This window comes from Mustela erminea, chromosome 6, assembly GCF_009829155.1.
Source record: "Mustela erminea isolate mMusErm1 chromosome 6, mMusErm1.Pri, whole genome shotgun sequence".
In the NCBI taxonomy this organism is placed as follows: Eukaryota; Metazoa; Chordata; class Mammalia; order Carnivora; family Mustelidae; genus Mustela; species Mustela erminea.
The window spans coordinates 132,840,300-132,861,583 of record NC_045619.1 but is presented as its reverse complement, the minus strand read 5'-3'; the positions used below and the strand labels follow the sequence as shown (position 1 = coordinate 132,861,583).

Here is a 21,284-nt window from a genome sequence, read left to right as displayed (position 1 = left end):
TGTATGCATTAATTAATAACTATTTGTTTCATAGGTTGACATCAGGTTTTATTTTTATTTTTTAAGTTGAATTAGTGTATTTGTTTTCTCTTTTAGGAATACTTTTAGTTGGACCACCAGGGACAGGAATGATGCTTCCAAATTCTGGATCAGAATTTGATGAAATGTTTGTGAGTGTGGGAGCCAGCCATATCAGAAGTTTATTTAGTACATTTTAATGTACCTTTCATGCAATACATAATTTTGTTAATTTTAGGGGAAGAGGGATTCTTACCTATTTGTTATTCAATTATGATTGATAGCTGAACTCACCATTGTGGAGTTTTGGTTTTAGGTAATTTAATGTGTGACCTAAAACAGAACTGTACTTTCCCAAATAGAGAGCTAGAAGTGTTAGGTGAGCTTGGAGTCTGTTGAAAAGCTGGATTTTCTGTTGTTGTCCTTTTTTATCTTATTCATTAATTCATTAGTATGTAAATAAGCAATAGTTAGCCTCAGATCTGACTGTGGCTTGTACAGTCAGAATAATGAATACTTGGTTGTTTTTATTATATATCATTTTGTATGATACAGTTTTTTTTTCATGAGGCTATTGTTCTTAAATTAGTTTTAAAGAAAAGAAAGAGAACTCATTTTTATGGACTTTTTCCTTAATGAATGTCTTTTGTTGCCTTTGACAGTTTTACAGGTTTTTAATACTTACATGATTTTGTTCAAAAAACATTGATTTCATTAAGCTTATTTGTATCTCTTCTCTTTTCCTAGGGGAAGCAAAAGCAAATGCTCCCTGTGTTATATTTATTGATGAATTAGATTCTGTTGGTGGGAAGCGAATTGAGTCTCCAATGCATCCATATTCAAGGCAGACTATAAATCAGCTTCTTGCTGCAATGAATGGGTAATTGAATCTTCATCTCTCTTTGGGATATGGTAATATATTTGGGAACATTAGAGAAATCGCGGGGCATCTGGCTAAGTCAGTGGAGCATGCAGCTCTTCCTCTCGGAGTTGTACATTTGAGCCCCATGTGGGGTATAGAGATTACTTTAAAATGAAATCTTAAAAAAAAAAATCTTAAAAAAAATAGGAAGAAAGAGGAAAAAATGTAGGCAACAGAGTAGTCTCTGTGTATGAAGTCAAGACAAGCTGCATTCTCTGTATTGTGTTCTTTCCATTACTAGTGGGGTGACTGAGGTATCAACCTTTCTTAATTGGTGACTCTATACCTTTTTTCATTGATTGTATCATGACAGGAAAGTGATGATTCCCATTGAGAATACTAGTCTGTTTGGAGACATAAAGAGTGTTTGCTGGTTCCTACAAAATTCGTGACTCGCTTTTAGTGTTGTGGTAGATTAAAAGTTTGCATCAGTTTTTATAATATAAAGAGCAAGAAGTGGGGTTGCTTTGGAAGAAGGAAAGACTTCTTTTTTTAAGATTTTATTTATTTATTTGACAGAGAGAGATCACAAGTAGAGAGGCAGGTGGGGTGGGGGGGAGCAGGCTCCCTGCTGAGCAGAGAGAACCTGATGCGGGGCTCGATCCCAGGACCCTGAGACCATGACCTGAGCCGAAGGCAGAGGCTTTAACCCACTGAGCCACCAGGGCATCCTAGAAGGAAAGACTTCTTAAAACCATGTATGACCTTTTGGAAACAAACAGGAAGTCTAGGAGCAAATAATTTGAATTGGTAAGCTTGAGCATAATTTTTCAAAAATTAGGTTCCCTAGCCTTTTCTGTCAGGTCATGTCTTCCTAAGTAGAACAAATATTGTGAAGGCATGTAATCATAGATGACTTTGTGATTTATTGTTAGCAGTTTTATTGAGTACTGGCCTAGTAATATTTGTTCTTTTAAAAAAATAATAGGGATGTCTTATCACTTTGGGTATAAAAAAAATCAGTCCCTTTTATTTACTGTTACTAAATTTAATGATAGTTTCGTGTAGAGCATTTCTATATGTGTATTGTTTTAATTTTCAGTGAAATGTTACTTTCCTTCTTTGGAAGAAGGAAAGTAAAAACCCAGTGAAGGAGTTATAATAGGAGTTATAATAGGAGCCACAAGCTTCCCAGAAGCATTTGATAAGTATGTATTAAAAGACCGTTTTTTACAAGTACTGATACATACTGAAACGTGGATGAACTTTAAAAGAGAAGGAAGCCCATCACCAAACATCACATATGATCTGTTTATGTGAAATGTACAGAATCAGCAAATCGGGGGCAACAGAGAGTAGATAAGTGGCTGCCAGGAGGAGGAAAGAATGAAGAATGACTGTTGGTGGCTATGGGATTTCTTTTGGAGTGGGGGAATAAAAATATTCTTAAGTTAGATTGTTGGTAATTGCACAAATCTGACTATATGAAAAACCACTGGATTATCTACTTTGAATTCTGCGATGTGTGAATTAAATTTCAGTAAAGTTGTTAAAAGAATCTTCTGACAACTTTATATCACAAAAGTCTGGGGGTAGTGGAGAGCATTTTTAAAATAAAATTTATAGCAGTTTTAAATTTTTAAATTTTATCAATGAAGTTATTCATATTTTAATTTGATCTACTAATTTTTTGTAATCTTTGCCTAAGTCTGTGGTTTAACATTCTATACTTAAAGCAGTTGTGATAGGAAACTATCACAGTGTAGCTTTCATAATAGACTGCTGTAGAATTATTGTTCCTAGAGCGACTAGCTTGCATGTTTTTGTTTATGTGGATTGCCTGCTATCTATCTCTATCAACCTTTGTTCAGCCTTCTGGTTATTGAACCTGATACTTGAGCCATGTTTTACAAGGAGTTCTATGAATATTTATATTCAGAATGCCAGTCTAGGCTGGAATAGGTGATGGGGATTAAGGAGCACACTTGTGATGAGCAGTGGGTGACGTGTGGAATTGTCGAATCACTGTACTGGCTGTCCTGGAATTGAAATAAGAAACAAAACTCCATCCAAGATAATAATCCTCAAATATTTAATGTTAATGGATATGAGAGGCATTAACTTGCAACATTTAATCATATTTACTCTTCCAAACATGAAAATATCTATCAAATGATACTAGAACTTTTATTTTTTATTTATTTTTAATTTATTTATTTTTTTAAATTTACTTTTCAGTGTACTAGAGTTCATTGTTTAGGCACCACACCCAGTGCTCTATGCAATACATGCCCTACATGATACCCACAACCAGGCTGGCCCAACTTCCCACCCACCACCCCTTCAAAACCGTCAGGTGGTTTTTCAGAGTCCATAGTCTCTCATGGTTCATCTCCCCCTCCAATTTCCCTCAACTCCCTTCTCCTCTCCATATTCCATGTCCCCTGTGTTATTTTTTATGCTCCACAAATAAGTGAAACCATATGATAATCGACTCTCTCTGCTTCACTTATTTCACTCAGCATAATCTCTTCCAGTCCCATCCATGTTGATACAAAAGTTGGGTATTCATCCTTTCTGATGGAGGCATAATACTCCATAGTGTATATGGACCACATCTTTATCCATTCGTCCATTGAAGGGTATCTTGCTTCTTTCCACAGTTTGGCGACTGTGGCCATTGCTGCTATGAGCATTGGGGTACAGATGGCCTTTCTTTTCACTATATCTGCATCTTTGTGGTAAATACCTAGTAATGCAATTGCAGGGTCATCGGGAAGCTCTATTTTTAATTTCTTAAGGAATCTCCACACTGTTCTCCAAATTGGCTGCACCAACTTGCATTCCCGCCAACAGTGTAAGAGGGTTCCCCTTTCTCCACATCCTCCCAACACATGTTGTTTCCTGTCTTGTTAATTTTGGCCCTTCTAACTGGTGTAAGGTGTTTTTAATTTGAATCTCCCTGATGGCTAGTGATGATGAACATTTTTTCATGTGTTTTAAAGCAAAAGTATTTTTGTTCTGACAAACACATTTTTAAGCATTAGGCACTTACAATTTCATAGTGTCAGTAGATAAAATAATACTAATTTAAAAACCATGAGAGAATCTTAACTATAGGAAACAAACCTAGGGTTTCTTGAAGGGAGGTGGTTGGGGGATGGGGATTAAGGCGGACACTTGATGTGATGAGCACTGGGTGTTATACACAGCTGATGAATGATTGAACTCTACATCTGAAGCTAATGATATATTGGTATGTTGGCTAATTGAATTTAAATTAAAAAACAAAATTGGTAGAAGTATTAAATATATGTATATATACTGAACTAAAGGAAGATCTATAGTCTTAGTAAAAATTTAAAAGCAAAGTTCAAATTAATGGATATAGTATGATCCAATTCTTACAAAAATACCATAATCTATCTATCTATCTATCTATCTATCTATCTATCTATCATCTATATATATTACATATCCTACTTTATGTATTATCTACAGCTCTGTATAGCTATAGATGATATATGTTTGTACATAGAGAAATCAAAGCCATGGCTATCCAAGTGTGTGTTCAGAATCTTAACTTTTTTTATATGTCCCCCTATGGTTATACTTGTCACTGAAAACATGTAATATCTTTGTGATTTAAAAAAGTAATAAAGAAAATGTAAACAATTATAAAACAGATAACAAGTGGAAAACAAAAAACAAAGCTCCATCCAGCTTCTGATTGTCATTATCTTTTCATCTTGTCTTCAGAGTGTCAGATATGGACCCACAACTCCATGTTTGATAATCTTCAACAAAGCAGGAAAAAATATTTAGTGGAAAAAAAGACAGTCTCTTCAATAAATGGTGCTGGGAAAACTGGACATCTATGTACAGAAGAATGAAACTTGATGACTCTTATGCCATACACAAATATAAACTCAAACTGAATGAAAGGTCTTAACATGAGGAAGGACTCTATCAATATCCTAAATCAGAACATGTTAAAGTAACTCCTTCAACATCGGCCACAGCAACTTCTTTCAGACATGTCTCCAAAGGGAAAGGAAACAAAAGAAAAAAGAATTTTGAGGACTTCATCAAAATCAAAAGCTTTGTCACAGCAAAGGAAACAGTCAACAAAAGTAGGAGGCAACCCATGGAACAGGATAATATATTCAAAAAAAAAAAACAGTACAGACTAAGGGCTGATATCCAAGATCTATAAACTCAAACTCAAACTCAATACACACAAAACAGACAATCAGGTCAAAAAAGGGCAGAAGACATTAACAGACACTTCTCCAAAGAAGACATACAAATGGCTAACAGACACATGAGAAAATGTTCATCATCACTAGCCATCACAGAAATTCTAATCAAAACCACATTGAGATAACACCTTACACCAGTTAGAATGGCCAAAATTAACAAGACAGTAAACAACTTGTGTTGGGGGATATGTGGAGAAAGGAGAACCCTCTTACACTATTGGTGGGAATGCAAGTTGGTGCAGCCACTTTGGAGAACAGTGTGGAGATTCCTTAAGAAAATAAAAATAGAGCTTCCCAATGACTATGTAATTGCACTACTGGGTATTTACCCCAATGATACAGATGTAGTGAAAAGAAGGGCCATCTGTATCCCAATGTTCATAGCAGCAATGGCCACAGTCACCAAACTGTGGAAAGAACCAAGATGCCCTTCAATGGACAAATGGATAAAGAAGATGTGATCCATATACACTATGGAGTATTGTGCCTCCATCAGAAAGGATGAATAAGCAACATTTGTATCAACATGGATGGGACTGGTAGAGATGATGCTAAGTGAAATAAGTCAAACAGAGAGAGTCAACTATCATAAGATTTTGCTTATTTGTGGAGCATAAGGAGTAACACGGAGGACATGGGGAGATGGAGGGAAGGGAGTTGGGGGAAACTGGAGGGGGAGACGAACCATGAGAGCCTGTGGACTCTGAGAAACAAACTGAAGATTTTGGAGGGGAGGAGGTGGGAGGTTGGGTGAGCCCTGTGGTGGGTATTATGGAGGGCATGTATATCATGGAGCACGGGATGTGGTGCATAAACAATGAATCCTGAAACATTGAAAAGAAATTTTAAAAATAAATTTTAAAAAGAGTTTAATTAACAGATTAAATAAATAATAAATAAAAATAATTAAATATAAGTAAATTATTATAACTATAAAGGAATTAAATGATTAAATATAAAATAAACAATTAAAAATAATAAATTAAGTTTAGTAATTTCAGTTAAAAAATCTATAATTTATTTATTTATTTATTTTTAGATTTTTAAATAAACATATAATGTCTTTTTATCCCCAGGGGTACAGGTATGTGAATCGTCAGATTTACACATTTCACAGCACTCACCATAGCACATACCCTCCCTAATGTCCATAACCCCCTCACCCTCTCCCGACCCCCCCTACCCCCAACAATGCTCAGCCTATTTTGTGAGATTGAGTCTTTTATGATTTGTCTCCCTCCTGATCCCATCTTGTTTCATTTATTCTGTTCCTATCCCCCAACCCCCCACATTGCATCTCCACTTCCTCATATCAGGGAGATCTATGATAGTTGTCCTTCTCACATTGACTTATTTCGCCAAGCATAATACCCTCTAGTTCCATCCACGTCATCACAAATGGCAAGATTTCATTTCTTTTGATGGATGCAATATATATATATATATATATATATATATATATATATATATATATGCCACATCTTCTTTATCCATTCATCTGTTGATGGACATCTAGGTTCTTTCCATAGTTTGGCTATTGTGGACATTGCTGCTATAAACATTCGGGTGCACGTGTCCCTTTGGAGCACCACGTTTATATCTTTAGGGTATATACCCAGTGGTGCCATAACTGGGTCATACGGTAGCTCTATTTTCTGCTTTTTAAGGAACCTCCATGCTGTTTTTCAGAGTGGTTGCACCAGCTTGCATTCCCCCCAACAGTGTAGGAGGGTTCCTTTCTCCACATCCTCGCCAGCATCTGTCATTTCCTGACTTGCTAATTTTAGCCATTCTGACTGGTGTGAGGTGGTATCTCATTGTGGTTTTGATTTGTATTTCCCTGATGCCAAGTGATGTGGAGCATTTTTTCATGTGTTTGTTGACCATATGGATGTCTCTTTGCAGAAATGTCTGTTCATGTCCTCTGCCCTTTTCTTGATTGGATTATTTGTCCTTTGGGTGTTGAGTTTGCTGAGCCCTTTATAAATTTTGGATACTAGCCCTTTGTCTGATATGTTGTTTGCAAATATTTTCTCCCATTCTGCCAGTTGCCTTTTTTGTTTTGTTGACTGTTTCATTTTCTGTGCAAAAGCTTTTGATCTTGATGATATCCCAATAGTTCATTTTTGCCCTTGCTTCCCTTGCCTTTGGCGATGTGCCTAGGAAGAAGTTGCTGTGGCTGAGGTCAAAGAGGTTGCTGCCTGTGTTCTCCTCAAGAATTTGGTGGATTCCTTTCTCACATTGAGGTCCTTCATCCATTTTGAGTCTATTTTCATGTGTGGTGTAAGGAAATAGTCCAATTTCATTTTTCTGCATGTGACTGTCCAATTTTCTGAACACCGTTTGTTGAAGAGGCTGTCTTTTTTCCAGTGGACATTCTTTCCTGCTTTGTTGAAGATTAGTTGACCATAGAGTTGAGGGTCTATTTCTGGGCTCTCTATTCTGTTCCATTGATCTATGTGTCTGTTTTTGTGTCAGTACCGTACTGTCTTGATGATGACAGCTTTGTAAGAGAGCTTGAAGTCTGGAATCGTGATGCCACCAACTTTGGCTTTCTTTTTCAATATTCCTTTGGCTATTCGAGGTCTTTTCTGATTCCATATAAATTTTAGGATTATTTGTTCTATTTCTTAGAAAAAAATGGATGGGATTTTGATAGGGATTGCATTAAATGTGTAGATTGGCTAAGGTAGCACATTTTCACAATATTTATTCTTCCAATCCATAAGCATGGAATATTTTTCCATTTCTTTGTGTCTTCCTCAATTTCTTTCATGAGTACTTTATAGTTTTCTGAGTATAGATTCTGTGTCTCTTTGTATAGGTTTATTCCTAGGTATCTTATGGTTTTGGGTGCAATTGTAAATGGGATTGACTCCTTAATTTCTCTTTCTTCTGTCTTGTTGTTGGTGTAGAGAAATGCAACTGATTTCTGTGCATTGATTTTATATCCTGACACTTTACTGAATTCCTGTACAAGTTCTAGCAGTTTTGGAGTGGAGTCTTTTGGGTTTTCCACATATAGTATCATATTATCTGCGAAGAGTGATAATTTGACTTCTTCTTTGCCCATTTGGATGCCTTTAATTTCCTTTTGTTGTCTGATTGCTGAGGCTAGGACCTCTAGTACTATGTTGAATAGCAGTGGTGATAATGGACATCCCTGCCGTGTTCCTGACCTTAGCGGAAAAGCTTTCAGTTTTTCTCCATTGAGAATGATATTTGCGGAGGGTTTTTCATAGATGGCTTTGATGATATTGAGGTGTGTGCCCTCTATCCCTACACTTTGAAGAGTTTTGATCAGGAAGGGATGCTGTACTTTGTCAAATGCTTTTTCATCATCTATTGAGAGTATCATATGGTTCTTGTTCTTTCTTTTATTGATGTGTTGTATCACATTGACTGATCTGCCTACGTTGAACCAACCTTGCAGCCCTGGAATAAATCCCACTTGGTCGTGGTGAATAATCCTTTTAATGTACTGTTGAATCCTTTTGGCTAGTATTTTGATGAGAATTTTCGCATCTGTGTTCATCAAGGATATTGGTCTATAGCTCTCTTTTTTGATGGGATCCTTGTCTGGTTTGGGGATCAAGGTGATGCTGGCCTCATAAAATGAGTTTGGAAGTTTTCCTTCCATTTCTATTTTTTGGAACAGTTTCAGGAGAACAGGAATTAGTTCTTCTTTAAATGTTTGGTAGAATTCCCCCGGGAAGCCGTCTGGCCCTGGGCTTTTGTTTGTTTGGAGATTTTTAATGACTGTTTCAATCTCCTTACTGGTTATGGGTCTGTTCAGGCTTTCTATTTCTTCCTGTTTCAGTTGTGGTAGTTTATATGTTTCTAGGAATGCATCCATTTCTTCCAGATTGTCAAATTTGTTGGCGTAGAGTTGTTCATAGTATGTTCTTATAATTGTTTGTATTTCTTTGGTGTTAGTTGTGATCTCTCCTCTTTCATTCATGATTTTATTTACTTGGGTCCTTTGTCTTTTCTTTTTGATAAGTTGGGCCAGGGGTTTATCAATTGTATTAATTCTTTCAAAGAACCAGCTCCTAGTTTCGTTGATTTGTTCTATTGTTTTTTTTTGGTTTCTATTTCATTGATTTCTGCTCTGATCTTTATGATTTCTCTTCTCCTGCTGGGCTTAGGGTTTCTTTCTTGTTCTTTCTCCAGCTCCTTTAGGTGTAGGGTTAGGTTGTGTACCTGAGACCTTTCTTGTTCCTTGAGAAAGGCTTGTACCGCTATATATTTTCCTCTCAGGACTGCCTTTGTTGTGTCCCACAGATTTTGAACCATTGTATTTTCATTATCATTTGTTTCCATGATTTTTTTTTCAATTCTTCCTTAATTTCCCGGTTGACCCATTCATTCTTTAGAAGGATGCTGTTTAGTCTCCATGTATTTGGGTTCTTTCCAAACTTCCTCTTGTGGTTGGGTTCTAGCTTTACAGCATTGTGGTCTGAAAATATGCAGGGAATTATCCCAATCTTTTGATACCAGTTGAGTCCTGATTTAGGATGGAGGATGTGATCTATTCTGGAGAATGTTCCATGTGCACTAGAGAAGAATGTGTATTCTGTTGCTTTGGGATGAAATGTTCTGAATATATCTGTGATGTCCATCTGGTCCAGTGTGTCGTTTAAGGCTTTTATTTCCTTGCTGATCTTTTGCTTGCATGATCTGTTCATTTCAGTGAGGGGAGTGTTAAAGTCCCCTACTATTATTGTATTATTGTTGATGTGTTTCTTTGATTTTGTTATTAATTGGTTTATATAGTTGGCTGCTCCCACGTTGGGGGCATAGATATTTAAAATTGTTAGATCTTCTTGTTGGACAGACCCTTTGAGTATGATATAGTGTCCTTCCTCATCTCTTATTATAGTCTTTGGCTTAAAATCTAATTGATCTGATATAAGGATTGCCACTCCTGCTTTCTTCTGATGTCCATTAGCATGGTAAATTCTTTTCCACCCCCTCACTTTAAATCTGGAGGTGTCTTCGGGCTTAAAATGAGTATCTTGGAGGCAACATATAGATGGGTTTTGTTTTTTTATCCATTCTGATACCCTGTGTCTTTTGATTGTTGCATTTAGCCCATTAACATTCAGGGTAACTATTGAGAGATATGAATTTGCTGCCATTGTATTGCCTGTAAGGTGACTGTTACTGTATGGTCTCTGTTCCTTTCTGATCTACCACTTGTAGGCTCTCTCTTTGCTTAGAGGACCCCTTTCAATATTTCCTGTAGAGCCGGTTTGGTGTTTGCAAATTCTTTCCGTTTTTGTTTGTCCTGGAAGCTTTTAATCTCTCCTTCTATTTTCAATGATAGCCTAGCTGGATATAGTATTCTTGGCTGCATGTTTTTCTCCTTTAGTTCTCTGAAAATATCATGCCAGCTCTTTCTGGCCTGTCAGGTCTCTGTGGATAAGTCAGCTGCCAATCTAATATTTTTACCATTGTATGTTACAGACTTCTTTTCCCGGGCTGCTTTCAGGATTTTCTCTTTGTCACTGAGACTTGTAAATTTTACTATTAGGTGACGGGGTGTGGGCCTATTCTTATTGATTTTGAGGGGCATTCCCTGAACCTCCTGAATTTTGATGCTCGTTCCCTTTGCCATATTGGGGAAATTCTCCCCAATAATTCTCTCCAGTATACCTTCTGCTCCTCTCTCTCTTTCTTCTTCTTCTGGAATCCCAATTATTCTAATGTTGTTTCGTCTTATGGTGTCACTTATCTCTCGAATTCTCCCCTCGTGGTCCAGTAGCTGTTTGTCCCTCTTTTGCTCAGCTTCTTTATTCTCTGTCATTTGGTCTTCTATATCACTAATTCTTTCTTCTGCCTCATTTATCCTAGCAGTGAGAGCCTCCATTTTTGATTGCACCTCATTAATAGCTTTTTTGATTTCAACTTGGTTAGATGTTAGTTCTTTTATCTCCAGAAAGGGCTTTTATATCTCCCAAGAGAGTTTCTCTAATATTTTCCATGTCTTTTTCAAGCCCAGCTAGAACCTTGAGAATTGTCATTCTGAACTCTAGATACAGACATATTACCAATGTCTGTATTGATTAGGTCCCTAGCCTTAGGTACTACCCCTTGTTCTTTTTTTTTGTGGTGAATTTTTCCGTCTTGTCATTTTTCCAGATAAGAGTATATGAAGGAGCAAGTAAAATACTAAAAGAGTGGCAAAAACCCCAGGAAAATATGCTTTAACCAAATCAGAAGAGATCCCAAATCGTGAGTTGGGAGAAAGGGGATAAAAAGAGGTTCAAAAAGGAAAAAAGAAAAAAAAAGAAAGAAAAGAAAATAATTAAGAAAAAGAAAACGAATAAAGAAAAATATAAAAAAGAAAAAATATATATATTAGATAAACTAGTTAAAAATCGTTAAAAAAGAAAAGGGTAAAAGTTAAAAAAAAAATTACCAGAAGGTGAGGAAAAAAAAATGAAAAAGAAAAAAATTAAATTAACTGCAAGACTAAAAAAAATCACAGGGAGAAAGCCATGAGCTCTGTGCTTTGCTTTCTCCTCCTCTGGAATTCTGCTGCTCTCCTTGGTATTGAAACCACACTCCTTGGTAGGTGAACTTGGTCTGGGCTGGATTTCTTGTTGATCTTCTGGGGGAGGGGCCTGGTGTAGTGATTCTCAAGTGTCTTTGCCCCAGGCGGAATTGCACCGCCCTTACCAGGGGCCGGGCTGAGTAATCTGCTCGGGTTTGCTTTCAGGAGCTTTTGTTCCCTGAGCGCTTTCCGTAGAGTTCCGGAGGACGGGAATACAAATGGCAGCCTCCTGTTCTCCAGCCTGGAGGAGCCGAGAGCCCGGGGCCCCACTCCTCAGTGCGCCCTTAGAGAACAGCGCCCAGTTACTCCCGTCTGCCTGACCTCCGGCCGCGCTCTGAGCTCACCGAGCCTGTGGCTGGTTCAAGGTAACACCGAGATGTGAGCTTACTGTCGGCTCTGTCTCTGTAGCTGGTTTTCCCGTTCCAATACCCACAAGCTCTGCGACACTCAGACACCCCCGATCCTTCTGTGACCCTGCGGGACCTGAGGCCACGCTGACCCCACGTGGGCTTCGCCCTGGTTTAGCCTCTGGAGCGATGTCCCTCAGTGGAACAGACTTTTAAAAGTCCTGATTTTGTGCTCCGTTGCTCCGCCACTTGCCGGGAGCCAGCCCCTCCCCCCGGGTCTATCTTCCCGTTGCTTTGGATTCACGTCTCCGCCAGTCCTGCCTTTCAGAAAGTGCTTGTTTTTCTGTTTCCAGAATTGCTGTTCTTCTTCTCTTCCATCTGCTGATGGATTTGCAGGTGTTTGCAATCTTTAGATAAGCTATCTAGCTGATCTCCTGCTAGCTGAAGTAGTCTCAGCCTGCTACTTCTCCGCCATCTTGACTCCTCCCCCCCATTATCCCATTTTTTAATTGGCCACTTCCCTTTCCCCTTTCTCTCCTCTTTCATCCTTCCCTGTCCCTCTCTCCTTCCTTCCTTCTCCCTGTGTGTATACATGTCTTTGTGTGGATGCAGGTTTTTATTTTTCCTAGACAGACTTCTGGGGTAGAAGTTGCTGGGTCATGTAGTAAGTTTCTGTTTACCTTTTTACGGACCTGATGAAATGCATCATTCTCCATATCTTCTACAGCATATTCTTAGAGTCTTTTTGATAAAAATGTCATTCTTAGAGAGTCATTCTGGTGTGAATGAAATAATACCTCATGGATTAACATACGGTTAGCTACACTAGTGATATCCTCTCCTGTTTTATTGGCCGTGTGTATATTTTCTTTGGAGAAACATCCATTCAGAGCACCCTCACTATCCCTTTTGGGTTTTCTTATTATGTGGTGTAAGAGATCATATATTCTGAACACAAGTTCTTTATCAATCTTGCTTTTTAAAAATCCAATTGACAATCTCTGTTGAGTGGAGTGTTTAGTTAATTCAGATTTAGTTTTGATATACTTGTTTCTACACTTCCCATTTTGCTTTTCCTTTCCTGGTTTTCTCATATCTCAAGAGATCCTTCTGTTCCTCCTTTTTTGAGTTACATCTTAGTGATTGATCTAGGTATGACTGTGTGCATCTTGTCAGTCTACTCTAATTCTGGTCAAATGTGGGAACTTTGTTTCAGTAGATCTCATTTTCTTCTCTGTGCTCCTAGTGTCATATGTTATATCTGTGCATGTTACAGCAGCTCAACAATACAGTGACATAACTAGTGCTTTATAGACTCTTCTTTCCACAGTCTTTCTCTGGGAATGTCATTTATTTTTGCCTTTGTTTTTTTAAGAATAGTTTTGCTGGATATAGAATACATGGTTGCCTTTTTTAAAATCTGTAAACATTTAGATTATGTTATCCCATAGACTCCTAGCTTCCATTCATTTTTTGTAAGAAGTCAGCTGTTAATCATAATTTTGGTCTCCTTTTGTGATAGGTTTGTTTTTTTCTCTTGCAGATTTCAAGGTTTTGTGTTCGTTTGCTTATCCTTGATTTTAGCAGTTTGACCCCATGATGACACGTTTAGGTGTGGATGTCCTTGTCTATTTCCTGGTTAGGATTTCCTGGGCTTCATGGATCTGCAGATTAGGTTTTCATCAAATTTAAGCAATTTTTGGCAATTACTTCTTCAAATATATTTATTAATCCTTTTCTGTCTTCCTTCTGGGGATCTCCTTATCGTTGATCTGGTCTCAGGCTTTGTTCATTTTCTTCATTTTTTTTTCTACCTCTCTGCTTGAGATTGAGTAATTTCTGTTGATTCTTCAAGTTCACTGACTCTCCTGTCATCTCAAATCAGTTGAATTTTCCATTGCAGGTACTGTATTTTTCAGCTGTAAGTTCCCATTCAATTCTTTAATTTACTTTGTATTTTTTTTAATTTTAATTTTTATTTTTTAAATGTTTTTTTATATTTGACAGAGAGATCATAAGTAGGCATATAGACAGGCAGAGAGAGAGGGGGAAGCAGGCTCCCTGCTGAGCAAAGGGCCCAATGTGGGCCTCGTTCCCAGGATCCTGAGATCATGACCTGAGCTGAAGGTAGAGGCTTAACCCACTGAGCCACCCAGGCACCCCTGTATCTTTTTATTGAGACTCTTCATGTGTTGTGTCATTTTCATCATGGTTTTCAGCACTATTTCCATTAGTCTTTGACCATGTCCATGTAGCTGCTTTTAAATCTTTGCTGAATCTACCATCTGGAAATACTTAGATGGTTTCTCCTTAATGCTTTTTGTAGTAAGGGTCACCTTTCTTGTCTCTTTGTTTTATAATCTTGTTGAATTCCAGGTAATGTAGCAATTAGGGGTTCTGATTTCCACCCCATGGGGTTGTCTTGTTTTGCTTAATAACTTGCCTCCAGTAAATTTATGAAGTCTGTCTCTCCTGCAGTGTGCAGCCATTGATGTCTCTGTTCATTTCTTAAATTTTTAAGTCTTGCTTCCTACATGTTGCTGCTGTGCCTGCATCCTTTCACATTTAGCCAACGATTGGGCAGATGTTGTGTGCAGACCCCATTATTCATGCTTTCTCCTCTGCTGATGGATCTGTGTGGGCTTCTAAGTCCATTCAACATTTGGGTCATTTTCAAGGCTGCCTGGTTTTTGCTAACAAGTTTTTTGCTTCTTTGCGTATGTGTGCATGGCTTGGCAACCATGGGTATGTGGGTGGCTTGAACCAGCTTCAGTTTCAACTGCATGCCCTGGGTAAACCTGGAGTTTATGTGGAGTGCTTATCACATTCAGATGGCTCTCTGACCTCTCAGAGCTTACAGTTAAGTACCTTGCTACTCTTACCTTGTTTCCCCCAAACAGCATTGCAACCTCAGGCTAGAGAACCCTGTCTGCTTAGCATGGAGGCCACCTCTTTGACTTACTCTGCCTCAGGTCAGGCAAGTCCCTTCTCTAAGTGACAGGTTTCTGGCATGGGAGGTGAGAGCACAGAACAGACTCACACAACTCCAATCAAACTTCAGTAATTTTCATGAATAAACACTTCTTAGTTTGTTGTAGGTCTTCAGAGTCTTTAAAATATTATTATCCAGATTTATAGCCCCGGAGCGGCGAGTGGAGTGGGGGCCCCGCCGCCCTGCCCTCCCGCCGCCCCACCACCCCGGAGCGGCGAGCAGAGGCCCTGCCGCCCCGCCGCCCCGCCACCCCGGAGCACCGAGCGGAGCAGAGGTCCCGTGGCCCCGCCCTCGCGCCATCCCGGAGCGGCGAGCCGAGCGGAGGCCCTGCGGCCCCGCCGCCCCACCGCCCGGGAGAGGGGAGCCGAGCGGAGGCCCTGCCACACTGAGATCTGAGAGGCTTGGGCCTGGCACATGCGCGTTGGGTACCATTAGTCGCTGCCCTTTATGCGCAGGCGCAGCCACGCGGGATTCAGAGGTGCGCAAGCGCATTTGTGCTTGGCGTCATAGTTACCGTTGTTAGGTGCTCCAAGATTCCTAACTGTTGCGTGGTGGGTTTGGCTTATCTCTAGCACTGGTGTTGGTGTCTAGAAGCGGCGAAGAGCCAAGCGGAAGGTGAAGTGGTGGTAAAGCCTCTAGGCTTTGCAATGAAGAAGTTTTTTTGTTTCCAGACTGGGAAGGTGTGTTCATCCTCGACCATTGACATCGAGGGGATGAATGACTTGATGGCTTCCGTTCACAAGGAGGAAGTCACGGATACCCAGCCCCGGTATAACATCCGCGTGAAAGAGCTCAAAAAGATCCACAAAGTTGCTCTCCTGGGCGACATATGGAATATGGAGCAGTTGCTACTGCGTGGGAAGAACGTGAATAAAAGAGACAAGAGGAAAAGGTAATAGGCATTAAGGGCCTGCTTAGCCAGAGGGAGTCATTTTGTGTTTATGTAGTGAACTTAGATTGACCCCGCCCCTCCCAGAGGAACTTACTTGCAAAGCCTAGATGCAAGGGCAGGTCAGGCCAGGTGAAGACATCCAATCAGTGGGATGCGCATATATCTACTAGGGTAAATTGAAATTCAGTTGGCCATCCGTATATTTACTAGGGTAAATTGAAATTCAATTGGCCACACAGAGAAAGCCCGGGCAGTTTTCTCTGTGTGTTGCAGACCTAGCATGATTGTGCAGTTTTCTCTGTGTATCACAATCTCATTGCCCACCTGTGTATAGCCCGGCTAAACGACCTCTAGAAAAGTCTGTGAGGCTGGGAGGGTTCATCTCTTTGCAAGAGACAGCCCTGAGCAGTCAGTTTGATTCTCGATGCTTGGCGCGAAATAAAGCATTGCTTGACCTTCGCTTTGTATCAGTCTCATTCCTTTGATTACGGGATTGTCTTGCAACAAACAATGAGCACTGAGCCAGCATCAGGATTTCTGGGAAAAGCCTCTGGAGGTAAGATCACGGGATCCTGTCTGTCTGGTTGTGGAGCTCCAGGGTGTGGCCCACCCGGGAGGAGCTGGAGCAGCCATGCTCCCCAGGGCTAGAGTGGATGCGGGGACGCCCCTTCCCTCCACTGGTAGGTCGCCAGGGGGTTCAAGTCCCCATAAGCAGTCAGGGGGTTTGAGTCCCCCTAAGCTGTCACCAGGTGTTCGAGTCCCCCTAGGCAGCCAGGGGGTTCGAGTCCCCCTAGGCTGTCAGGGGTTTTGAGTCCCCCTAGAAAATCCCCACCTGTGGCAGGACCACTGGGCCTGCAGTTGTCTTTGTCTTGTTTTTTTTTGTTGTTGTCTGTTGTGTTGTTTGCGGTGTTTGAAGAAATGGGGCAAGCAGAGAATGAGGGGACTCTGACTTTTAATGGGTATAACTGGAGCCGACTGTGGTTAGTCTAAATCGAGACAGAGACGTTAAGGAATATTCCCAAGTAGCTGCTGAAACTCTCTTTGTTTGGGGCAGTTCCTGTCTTCTATGGCCCGATGTGGACTGCCTATCCCCTCCCCCTTGCTGGCAGGAGAGCATGGCATCTGAAGTGGAGTGGGCCCAGGTGGAACATGAAATATGTTAAGAAAGAGGTGACTAAACTGATGGTTAATTGTCTGTCTCAGGGTCTTAATGGGTAATTGTTAAAGTAGCTCTCAAAGTCTTTGGTAACCTGAAACTGTGAAAATTTGAAGGTTTGCTTGAATGGCAAATGGAATTAAATTTGTTGTACATCTAGGTCTTAACCAAATGGGATAAAATGCTAGCACGTTGGTTGCTGGAACTGTTTTGTGCTTTTGAAATCTGCTGGTGAACATGTTTTGTACTTAACTGATTCATAAATTTTCCTTCTAAGAATTCTCTTGTAAAATGACTTTCGCCTTAAAGGAAATTCATATGGGTAGACTTTCAGGACAAATACAGGTCTTTGATATGTTAAAATCCTGGAACTAAAATGGGTAAGAATTGCCAGAAGTAAAAGCTGCATTCAGACTAAACCAGAATTAGTAACATGGGACTAGATAAACTGAAAGATTGTAATGTTGTATCTCTTGATGTTTTGTCTCATTTTAAACATTACTGGTTCTGTAGTGTTTGCTCTTCCAGGCTTGTTAAACTTTTTCTTAAGTTATCTGTAACTTACAGAGATGTAAAAGTAGTCATTTGTAAACAAATCAAGGTATTCAACTCTTTCTCTCTATCTGAACCCTCTGAAACCGAAAGGTCTCAGCAAGTATTCTTTCTTCCATGGCAATCAGTCATTTGCATAAGTTCAGTAAGAATCTGTTCTCCTTGTAACAAGACACCATTGGAAACACTGGTTATTTTACCAAGGCTTTGACTGGAATGTCATATTTGAAAAGATTCAGCTATGACTAGACAGCTTAAAGGAACTAAGGTGGACTTTATAAAACCTGGAGCCTGAAAGCCCTTTGGTACTGTTGGCCTGATACCTTGCTTACAGAGTTCCCAGCAGCCTCCCCAGGCGAGTAAAGGATATAACTTCCTGGCAGATGCAGGAATCTCAGGATACTTTGGGTACCTCAGGAAGAGGAATTCGCCCAAATCGAGAGGTATTGCAGGCATGTCTGATGGCAAGTACGTGGCTTGGCTTCTGGACTGGAGAGGCTACTATAAGTTCAACCTAGAGATTCCTTATGAGAAGTTCCAGCAAAGCAGATTCTAAAAGATTTATATGATCACTCACTGTTCTTGCAGAGCTTATGTAAGTAATTAGGCCAAGTTTGTTAAAGCTGGACTTGTTTTTCAAATAAATTAGTCCTGATTTGGTTATCTCTGGAAATGAGGGTTATTTTAGAGAGAAAAATTATGTTTTAATAATACACCTTTATGGATGTTAAATTCTACATTTGATTGTCTTTAAATGCTTGTTTACCTAAGCTAGACAACTTGAGGTAAATGTCAGGGAAGTTGCATGATAGCTTGTTTAGATGATCTTGCTTTTGCCAGTCAGTCAGCCGCAGATATAGGGAGGAAACTTCAGAAAATTGAAGGATTTGAAGGGAAGAATGTGACTGAGTGAGTGGGAGAAGCAGAATAGTTGTTTAACAACAGGGATGTACAGGAGGAAGTTTTTGGCATTACAGTGAGGCAGGTATGGGATGGTAAATGGAAGGAAAAGTCTAAGCACAGAGAAGGCAGGCAGGAAGACGTAGATTCAGATCAGTGCGCTTACTCTAAGGAAAAAGGGCATTGGGCCAGGGAGTGCCCCGAAAGGAAGATGGCCATGCTGGCCTCCAGAGACTGAAGGGGCTGTGGTTCAGAACCCCTCCCCGAACCTCAGGTAAAAACTGAAGTGGAGGGGAAATCAATTGAAACCTATGGGAAAACTATCTGAAGAGGAAGTCTTGGTACAAGGGGTGAATGGCATAGAAAGACATAAATGTACAACTGTGCAGATGTCTGTGGCAGCTGTAGATGAATACCTTCTTTACGAGCCAGTCTCAGAACCAGAGGGGACAAGAGAAGGGAGCCTTCTCCAAACCCTACAGGAAACAATGGGGCCTAATCCCTATGCCCTCCTCTCCCTCCTGGGCCCCCAAAGAACTGTTTATACCATCTTAGATCTCAAAGATGCATTTTTCTGCATATCTTTAGCAAGGGAGTCTCAGCCCCTTCTTTGCTTTTGAGTGGCCCAATCCACAGGAAGGATTTCAAGGCCAACTCACCTGGACAGGACTTCTCCAAGGGTTCAAGAATTCACCCACTATCTTCAGCGAGGCCCTACATGAGGATTTGCATGAGTATAGAACCTCTAACCTGGAATTCACTCTGTTACAGTATGTTGATAACTTGCTAATAGCCACTGAGGACTATGAGTCATGTTCGTGGGGATGAGAGCTCTCTTACAGATTCTGCAGGAAAAGGGTATTGGGTGTCAGCAAAGAAAGCACAGCTCTGTCAGAGCCATGCTACTTATCTAGGCTTTGATCTCCACGAGGGAGTGCGTTCACTGTCTGAGTCCAGGAAACAGGTGATCACCCAATACCCCCACCCCACCACGTCCCAACAAGTGAGGGAGTTTCTTGGGATGGTGGGATACTGTAGGCTGTGGATACTGCAGTCTACGGAGATTGCCTGACCTCTCTATGAACTGGCAAAAGGGGGGCTCGCTATGATAGAGTGGACGGCTGAGGCAGAAGGAGCATCTTGGGAATTACAAACAGCCTTACTGAGTGCCCCAGCATTGGCCATCCCAGAAGCCCTTCCAGTTGTATGTGGATGAAAAAGCAGAGGTGGCCAAAGGAGTTTTGACTCAGACTCTGGAGGCTTGGCAAAGGCCAGTAGCCTATCTTAGCAAGAAACTAGATCCAGTAGCAGCTGGGTTCCCCCTTGCCTCTGCAGAATTGCTGCCATGGCCCTCCTGGTCAAGGATGCAAGTAATTTGACTTTGGGTCAAAATCTCATCTTCACCACCACCCACACTACCAAAGGCCTTCTCCAGAATCCACCAGACCGATGAGTGATGAACGCCCGAGTGACAGGGTATCAGGGCCTCCTCCTCAACGAAACAAGAGTGAGCTTCCGGCCCCCAGTGGTGCTAAATCCAGCCACGCTGCTGCCAGTAGAGCTGGCTCACCACCTACATGACTGCGGGGAGGTCCTAACCCGAGTCACAGAAGTAAGGCCGGCCCTCAGAGACATTCACCTTCTGGATGCAGAGGTGACTCTGTTCACGGATGGGAGTAGTTACATGGTCAATGGAGAAAGGGATGCAGGGGCTGTGGTGGTTTCCCCTGAGCAGGAACTCTGGACAGCAGCCCTGCCACATGGAACATCGGTGCAAAAAGCGGAGCTGATTGCACTGCTGATGGCCAAAGGTAAAACTGCCAACATCTATATGGACAGCAGGTATGCCTTTGCTACTCTCCATATACATGGGGCTATTCATAAATAAAGGAGCCTATTAACAGCAGAAGGAAAAAGAATTAAAAACAGAGAAGAAGTACTGGCTCTCCTCCAAGCTATTTGGGACTCAAAAGAGGTGGCCGTTATGCACTGCCCAGGACACTAAAAGGGGACTGGTCTGATTTCAAAAGGAAACCAATTAGCAGATCAACCTGCAAAGCAAGCACCCCCAAAAAACAGTGCAGGAGCTGGTTACACTTCTGGCTCCAGCCCTACCAGAAAAACTGAACTATTCAGAAGATTTAAAGTATTTACAAAAATGGCCTAAATTAGACTATGAGGGGAATTGGTCTAAGACTAAAACAGGAAAGTTAATTCTTTCTTGGAGACTAGGTAAGAACTTAGTAGGCCAGATAAATCAGGGTACTCATTTGAGGACATGAAAACTTAAGGAGCTTATAGGCAAGCAGTTCCAGGTTTCTAAATTAGGGCGTATGTTTCAGGATGTAGTTGATGGATGTGCTAAATGCCAGGGAGTAAATGCAGGAGGAACTAGAATGGGAAGAGGGAAAAGAGAAAGAGGTAAGGAACCAGGACTTTTTTTTTAATGTTATCATTTTTTAAATTTATTTTTTTATTTCTTTTCAGCATAATAGTATTTATTGTTTTTGCACCACACCCAGTGCTCCATGCAATCTGTGCCCTCTATAACACCCACTACCTGGTACCCCAACCTCTAACCCCCCTGCCACTTCAAACCCCTCAGATTGTTTTTTAGAGTCCATAGTCTCTCATGGTTCACCTCCCCTTCCAATTTCCCCCAACTCCCTTCTCCTCTCCATCTCCCCATGTCCTCCATGCTATTTGTTATGCTCCACAAATAAGTGAAACCATATGATAATTGA

The 21,284-nt window shown here is 40.6% G+C and overlaps 1 protein-coding gene across 1 annotated transcript in view; it reads left to right on the top strand.

Annotated features, from left to right (window-relative positions):
• Nucleotides 1-15,484: 15,484 nt before the first annotated feature.
• The window catches only part of LOC116593634 (ankyrin repeat domain-containing protein 26-like), a gene marked incomplete at its 3' end in the record, with an annotated part of 95,151 nt that continues 89,351 nt past the window's right edge, over nt 15,485-21,284 (top strand). The window contains exon 1 of the mRNA XM_032347901.1: nt 15,485-15,932. Within this exon, the coding sequence (XP_032203792.1) occupies nt 15,688-15,932 (245 nt within the window). The remainder of the gene's footprint in view (nt 15,933-21,284) is intronic.